Source organism: Clarias gariepinus, chromosome 2 (assembly GCF_024256425.1).
Source record: "Clarias gariepinus isolate MV-2021 ecotype Netherlands chromosome 2, CGAR_prim_01v2, whole genome shotgun sequence".
Taxonomy (NCBI): Eukaryota; Metazoa; Chordata; class Actinopteri; order Siluriformes; family Clariidae; genus Clarias; species Clarias gariepinus.
The window spans coordinates 6,688,566-6,696,966 of record NC_071101.1 but is presented as its reverse complement, the minus strand read 5'-3'; the positions used below and the strand labels follow the sequence as shown (position 1 = coordinate 6,696,966).

General features: G+C 40.7%; 1 protein-coding gene across 1 annotated transcript; it reads left to right on the top strand.

Annotated features, from left to right (window-relative positions):
• The first annotated feature begins 405 nt into the window (after positions 1-405).
• LOC128514142 (endonuclease domain-containing 1 protein-like) lies at positions 406-3,143 on the top strand. Its single transcript, XM_053487856.1, has 2 exons — positions 406-717; positions 1,788-3,143. The coding sequence occupies exons 1-2, from the start codon at positions 406-408 to the stop codon at positions 3,069-3,071; spliced, it is 1,596 nt and encodes a 531-aa protein (XP_053343831.1). The 3' UTR covers positions 3,072-3,143.
• The last annotated feature ends 5,258 nt before the right edge of the window (positions 3,144-8,401 follow it).

Genomic DNA, 8,401 nt, shown 5'->3' with positions numbered 1-8,401 from the left:
AAATAAAATTAGATCAGTAATTAGATAACATAAGATCTTTTTTTTGTTTGTTGTTTTTCTTGGACAGTTGATCCTATTCTAGACAGCAGGGCCAGACTTAGTTCATCAGGTGCAGGTGCACAATTGAAAAAAAAAAAACAGAATTACTCAGTAAATTGTTTAATTATAGTTTTATTCTGGTTATTATTTAATTTCCATAAATTATAGAAATGCACAGGTGCCCAGAGTACCCCAACAAGATGTTTGACTTTAAAGAGATGCAAAGTCCTTGAGGAAGAAATTCTATTTATATCATCACAACATGTTATTTGTCCATGACCATTTGCAAATCTGAGCCAAAACATGTGATGATATACTGTATAAAACATCTGCCTGCCTCTCTGCCACTCCACATAGACTCCAGTCATGATCCTTTGGACTTCTCTTACTGTTGCTCTCTTTGGCCTGTTGCCTGTTCACACATGGGCGGAGGTTGTCAACAGCTTCCAGAAATGTTCTACATTCTTTTACAAAGAAGAGGAACCCGTAGGTTTTCAAAATGCTAATCAAAATGCTAAAAAAATCTGTCAAATATATGAGGTTCGGCTTAAGTCTTTCTATGCAACACTCTACTCCACGCCCCACAGGATCCCTCTGTACAGCGCCTATACGTTTAATTATGACTGCAAGAACAAGCAGGATGAATCGAAAAATGGGGCCTGGTTCATTGAACCACAGGTAAACATTTCTTTATATTCTATTTAACATTCTGACATCCTAAAAAAAAAAGTATGTTTTTGGTATAGCCCAATTATATATACTCAGCAAAAAAAGAAACGACTCTGACTTTCAACTGTTTTTACTTTCAGTAAACTTAATGTGTAAATATTTGTATGAACACTAAAAGAGTCAACACCATAAGACATAAACTAAAAATGTTTCCCAATGTGTCCCTGAATGAAGGGAGGTTCAAAATCAAAAGTACCAGTCAGTATCTGGTCTGGCCACCAGCTGCTTGAAGTACTGCAGTGCATCTCCTCCTCATGGACTGCCTATTGCGGACAGTCTGAGCACTGATGGAAGGATTGTGTGTTCCTGGTGTGACTCGGGCAGTTGTCGTGGCCATCCTGTACCTGTCACGCAGGTGTGATATTCGGATGTACCGATCCTGTGCAAGTGTTGTTACACGTGGTCTTCCACTGCGAGGATGATCAGCTGTCCTTTCTGTCTCCCTGTAGCGCCGTCTTAGGCGTCTCGCAGTGCGGACCTGGCGATTTATCGCCCTAGCCACATCAGCAGTCCTCATGCCTCTCTGCAGCATGCCTAATGCACGTTCACGCAGATGAGCAGGGACCCTGGGCATCTTTCTTTGGGTGTTTTTCACAGTCGGTAGACAAGTCACTTTAGTGTCCTGCATTTTTAGAACTTTGACCTTAAATGCCTACTTTCTGTAAGCTGTTAGGATCTTAACAACCATTCCACAGGTGCATGTTAATTCATTGATTATGGTTAATTGAACATGCATGGAAAACATTGTTTAAACCCTTTACAATGAAGATCTGTAAAGTTATTTGGATTTTTACAACATTATTGTTGAAATACACAGTCCTGAAAAGGGACGTTCCTTTTTTTGCTGAGTGTATATGTATATGTATGTGTGTGTGTGTGTGTGTGTGTGTGTGTGGGAGGAGTGGAGGCAGTTGCATATGTTAAGAGCAAGGGGGGAGCTGACCTGCAGTTGACATGTTTGCAGATTACCGCAGACAATGAACTTCTGTTTCTACTTCATATATTTTTCTTTCCCACAGCTCTCAGACGAGATAGACAAGACAGACGAGACAGCTGAAATGAATGAGGAAAGTTGCTGCGACTTAAGGCTCATTAAGGACAGTCAGGCCATTAATGATGATTACAAACACACTGGCTATGACAGAGGCCACCTGAACCCCAACAGCTTCCAGTGTCTTGACGGACGTAAAGCTACCTTCACCCTAACTAACAGTGTTCCCATGGACGCCTGCTTCAACCGAGTCCAATGGAAAGCCTGGGAGGCTGCTTTGAATACGATTTTAAAGGAACAAGACAATGGGGCCGCTTACCTCGTGACAGGGGCTGTGCCTCCTCAAGATAATCCTGCTTTAGACAATCGAATACCGAAAAAGGGAATGTTTAATAAAGATGATGAACAAAAGTTCAACAGGGTGACAGTACCTACTCATATCTGGACAGCTGTCTGTTACTTCTATCCATTAGATAAAGAAAAGTCTTTCTCTTTTGGTTACATAGGTGAAAACGAACCCGGTTTTAGCATTGTTGGCCATCTAGTACCACAGCTGACAAAACAGCTGTTTAAACTTTATAACAACCAAAATTTAAAAATTTTTATGGATGACTGCTTTTCTGAAAACCGTAAATCTGAAGAGATGGTTAAGAAGCTGTACGAAAATGTTCTGAAGCATCTGGGTGACCGAGTCAATGTGCCTCCAGAGATCATTTTAACTGCTGCTTCAAGACGCCGTAATAATGAAGGTACTTCCCTTCCTACAAAAAAAATGAAGATAAGAGAAACCAAACTAGATTTAGTTTACACTGATGAGCAGGAATGGTTGACAGACATGGAGAACATTAAGCTTGCCTCTGGACTTACCTGCTCCCGTTCTAGCCCCCTCTCTAAGTCTGTAAGAACAGGTCATGACAAACTGTGGCGCAAAAGAGAAACGTCTGAGGAACTGGTTTGCACACTTGTTCCTGAGAATTCGGAGGGCTGCAAAACCTCCTGCCTGTACAGAGAGCAGTATGGACTCTACTACTGTTCAACTGACAAAACAACAATACCATGTTCACCCACATACTCTGACATAAGTGTCTCAGGAAAGAAGTGTAGAAATGACCACACCTGCGGCCTACATGGCAGGGAGTACTACTGGTGCTACACTGATAAGAAGTGGGATTATTGCAGCCCTCCACTTCCACTCGGCAAAACAAAGAGTGGGAAGCGTTGCAGTGCCAAACGTAACTGCGCTAAGTATGGTAATGACTATCTTTGGTGCGACATGGCAGATGGTAAAAGGGATCAATGTAGTACCAAATAATAGTGATAAGTGCTAGCCAGTTGCACATTCCTTCTTCTGGTTTGGTAAGAGAGAACACTATGTAACCACCATGCTCTGCATTAGTATAACTGTGTGTTCATGTGAAACAGTGGACACGTTCACTTTAAATAAATCAGCCGTCATGTCAGTAATTACTTTAAATAAAACAGTTGGATGGACAGACAAATTAATTTAAGTCTGTGAAACTCACTATCCACTTAAAATCAATGCGGTCTGTTTACTGAGAATGATGATCTAATTAAAATCTGGAATTAGATGACAGTAAAACACCATAGTGACCTTGTCAGTGATCGCAAAACATTTTCAGCTGATTCTAACAGTCTGCATGTCTTCATCAGAACCCTTCTGTTATTAGGGAAAACAACTTGTTCAATTAACAATAATAAACTTTTATGAGGGATAATGTCTCTGTCATTTTATAGGCCAGATAGCTCTCTGTATAAGAAGACAGGAACCGATATAACCCAAACATCCACAGAATTATTAGTAGCTGTATAAAGTGCTGTATGGATATCAGCTTACACACTATCTACTCTAATCATGCTCTTGTGTTTTTCATTATTTCACTGTGCAATCACTTAAGTACTTCAGATTTATAAATGAGGGCCACCAGCAGGGTTTTGTTAGTTAAGATTGGTAACCATTTCAGCTCATTCTCTTGTATTTTAATAGGTAGTACTGAAAATAGTGTGTGATGTAAATACTGTTATCATAAAATGCATTTACATACAAGAGAGAAAAAAAAATCTATTCACCAAAAACTTGTGAATATATTATTTTACATTTATTAAATATCTGTGGGTTGTCTAAAAACACAACACAAACCTTTTATATAAATGCACTGGCAATAAATGCATATTTTAAAAAAGGTAATAAATGGAAATCACCAGCTTGACCAGCAATTATACCAGCAGGGTTACCAGTATACCAGCACCAGCATCACGGGGTCAGCTGTTCTGGCCGTGGGACCACTTGAATTTTTTATGGTAACCGTGAAAAGAACTTAAAATAATCCATCATTTTTAACCAAGCATCACTTTATGTATTTATTTGTTAATGTAAACTCACATATCAATAAATCATGGCTTTCTGCTGTCTCAGTCTCCCCGAAAATCTTTTTGAAACGCATCACTAAAATAAACAGAAACTCAGTGAATACTGCACACACACACACACATATCCATATACTGTATCTACATATCTATACATATATATCTATAGACAGCTTAAAGTGTCTACTTTTAAATGAAGCAAGCGTAATTAATAATAAATATTCTCTGGTTATGTAATCCATATGAATCTAAGGGGAGATACAGACTCCGTCCACACGAAGCCGGTGCGTTCCCTATCCGATCATTTTTTTTCGTGAACACGTCGTCGTCTCAAGAAATATCTGCGTACACACGAAACCACTGAAAACGGTGTAGTATATATGCCAGACCAGTATGGGGCGCTGTAATGCTGCTATAGAGATACATTATACACGGAGAAGAAGACTTTGAGCATGCGCATAACCTTGGCGCTGTATACAAACCAAGATGGTGTTGTCTATTATCGCTTGTTGCTCATAACAGTTGCATAGAAGCAATAGATTTTGCTGTAATAAAGCTAGTAGGCTTTGTAGCAACTCGAACACAATCATGTTGTCCGCCATTATTGTTGTTGCTGTTACATGTGACGCAGCCGACACGTGATGTGATGACATCATCGTTTCACAAAATATACGGATTGGCCGTACACACGAAGACGCAAGGGTGTCGTTTTCAGGTTTATCCACTTTGGGACCAAGTTTCAAAAAATTGCGGTTTCAGTCTCCTAAAATGCCGGATCCGTGTGGACGAAACGCCAATACGATAAAAAATTTATACGTATACAGCGAAACGCGTCTCCGTGTGGATAGGTCCTAAGTCTTTCTGCCACACTTCATTGACTGATAATGATCTGAGACAGAACACGCCCACATGCTATTCACCAGGAAACAGTCGGGTAATTTACGTATATGGCCACGCCCCCAAACACACACACACACACACACACACACGGTGGATCCGATAAGTTTCCTGCGCGTGTGGAAGACGTCACGCGCTGTACAGGTTTCCGAAGCTCTACAGAATGTTCTAGAATGTGGGAGGAGTTTAGATTTACCTCAGAACACTGAGACTCCAACAGAGAACGAAGGAGGAGAATCCAGCAAGCTGTTACCATTGGTAAGTTATTAAATCTTATATAATCCTTATTCTGATAATATAAAACTAATAGTTATTTGTCTTTTCCTCATTTTCTCACAAGCTTTTTCCAGTTTTCATGGTTTGGTTAGCATGTAGATAACACTGCTACATCATGCTTACATACTGCCTTATGTAGCTTAGCACAAACAGGTTAGCTCATGGTGGCTAAGCTAATCCCTTACAGTATGTAGATTACAGATGGTTGTCAGTATCAGCTGTGGTGTAAATATTTATAATATATTTCACTCAGTTTTGGATAACTTTATGCTATGGTAGCTATTTGGTTCAGTTTTTGGTTAGCTTATCACATTGCTATCTATATGTTATTTAGCACAAACACTTCAGCTTCCGGTGCCTAAAATACTGCCTTATGTAGCTGACAGATGTTTGTGATATTAAGGTGTAAATGTAATTCGTAATGCAAAAAGTATAAATCGTTGTATTACATTGCAAAAGTTTGTGTTGTCTTTATGCATGGTCAATAGTGACTGATGATTATTGACAGTAATTTTATTATCATCATGCTTATGTTACTTTTTCCTTTTTTATAAACTGTTGTGACCATGAAAATGATCAGCCACTTGTTTTATAGAGACCAAATGCAAACAAGCAAGCAGGCGAGATACAGACGGACATCACTATGTCATGGGAACCTCGACCACGACTGGGGTCTGGAATCGGGACTTATCTTTTGTATTTTTTAAGCAGTTGGCCACACGATAAGGCTTCACCTGTGACTGCACACAACCAGCACATGGACTGACCTCAGATGCCAGAAATGTTACCACTGCTGGTCACAGGGTCTGAGTGCATTGCAAATCAGTTTAGGGTAAGCAGCCGTAAACCCCATGGAAATGCCAGATATGCAATGTTGTGCACTTGTGTCTTAAGTGAAACAAGAACTGCTTTTTGAGAGAGGCACAAAGATGTATGACTGTGTATAGGGTGTAAAAGTGGGCTTTTACAAACCTAACACCCCTAGTGCACTGTTTCTGTTCGCACTGTTTTACCCTGAATGTCTGTTTGCATGGACATATTTACAGTATGCCATAAATGTGTCTTCTGTGTCCCTCTTTCCTCAATCCTGGGCATGTTTTTGCACTAGGTGAAAGAGGTTACATTTATATGTTAATATGTAAGAAAAATGTACCTGCAGACCCCTAAATGATGAGTGAGGGCCAAGCTCACTCATTTGCTCTACTATGGTGTGTGCATGTGTCCCTGAGAGGTTGCTTTCATGTTTTGTTTTTGTTATTAATTTTTTATCAAAACTTGATTGCTGTTCATTGTTAAATTATCATATTGCTGCAAGTGTGCATATTGTATATATTGTAACATATTACACATTGTTAATACCGTTTGTGTTGGCCAATAAAGCTGATTTTATACTGATTCTGTTCTATATTTTACAGAGTTATAGGATGTATTCAATGTATGCTGGGAAAATGTACAGTATGCTGGTATGCTGTGGACCAGCATCAGTGAAGTGACCAGCATTCCAGCAAAATGTATGCTGGTCACCAGCATACCAGCACCAAAACACAGCATATGCTGGTCACTAGCTATCTGGTCTATGCTGTTTTTTCAGCAGGGGTCTCTGGTGTCCCCACAACCTGCTTTACCACAGAACAGGACTTCCTGTCCTAAGTCTTTGTTCAATAACCTGCTAAGAGCACTGGGGCCCCACAAGGCTGTGTGCTCAGTCCCCTGCTGTTCACACTGCTGACTCACGACTGTGTAGCAACACACAGTTCGAACCACATCATTAAGTTCACTGATGATACGACCGTGGTGGGTCTCATTAGCAAGAACGACGAGTCAGCGTACAGAGAGGAAGTGCAGAGGCTAACGGACTGGTGTAAAGACAACAACCTGTCTCTAAATGTTGACAAGACAAAGGAGATGGTTGTTGCCTTTAGGAGGCCCACGAGGCGACCATTCTCCGCTGAGCATCAACGGCTCCTCTGTGGGAATCGTCGAAAGCACCAAATTCCTGGGTGTCCACCTAGAGAAGGACCTCAGCTGGTCCCTCAACACCAGCTCCCTACACAAGAAAGCCCAACAGCATCTCTTCTTTCTGAGAAGACTGAGGAAGGCCCAGCTTCCACCACTGATCCTGACTGACTATTGAGAGCATCCTGAGCGGCTGCATCACTGTTTGGTTTGAGAATTGTGCCATATCGGACCGCAAAACCCTACAGCGGATAGTGAGGACAGCGGAGAAGATCATCGGGGTCTCTCTCCCCTCTATTGAAGACATCTACACCACACGCTGCATCCGCAAAGCCACCAGCATTGTGGCTGATCGGACACACCCCTCTCACACACACTTCACACTCCTGCCATCTGAAAAAAGGTACCGAAGCATTCGGGCACACACATCCAGACTGTGCAACAGTTTTTTTTCCACAAGCCATCCGTCTCTTCAACAAAAAGGGACTGGACTGATAAACACAAACACACACACACACACTCACACACACAAACACAAACATTATCTCACAGCTTAACTCAACTACCTCAAAATATCGGGACTGGACTGACTAATCAACACAAGTGCAGACACACTGACCTACACCACCAAATTATCGTACACACCAACCTGTAAATGCTTCACTGTTTATCTTTTGCACAATGATCATTACTGGACAAATTTTTGCACTAATTCCTCAATTCTTGCTGCTGTTTTAAGGAATGTTTATGTTTCCCCACTACCTCAACACCATATTTTATGTTCTGTTATGTCGTGGTTGCGCACTGTCACTTTGTTGTTGCTCTTGTTTGCACATTTGCACGTGCACTTTATGTTGTCTGTAAAAATGTTATACTTAGCTAGTTAGTTTTTGTTAATTTATGTTGTAATTTATGTTAGTTCTCTCTGTCCTGTCTCTGCTAGCCAGCTAACAAGGCCTCTTGGTTAGCTAGTTTAGTGTCTATGTTAATTTATGTTGTAAATTTATGTTGCATGTAGCACCTTGGTCATGGAGGAACGTTGTTTCGTTTCACTGTGTACTAACTGTATATGGTTGTAATGACAATAAAGCCTACTTGAACTTGAACTTGAAGAGTTTCGAGTTCAGA

Coding starts and splice junctions, on each gene's coding strand:
- LOC128514142 (XM_053487856.1), top strand. CDS start 406: ATGATCCTTTGGACTTCTCTTACTGTTGCTCTCTTTGGCCTGTTGCCT. Junction 718..1,787: donor CCTGGTTCATTGAACCACAG/GTAAACATTTCT, acceptor TCTTTCCCACAG/CTCTCAGACGAGATAGACAA.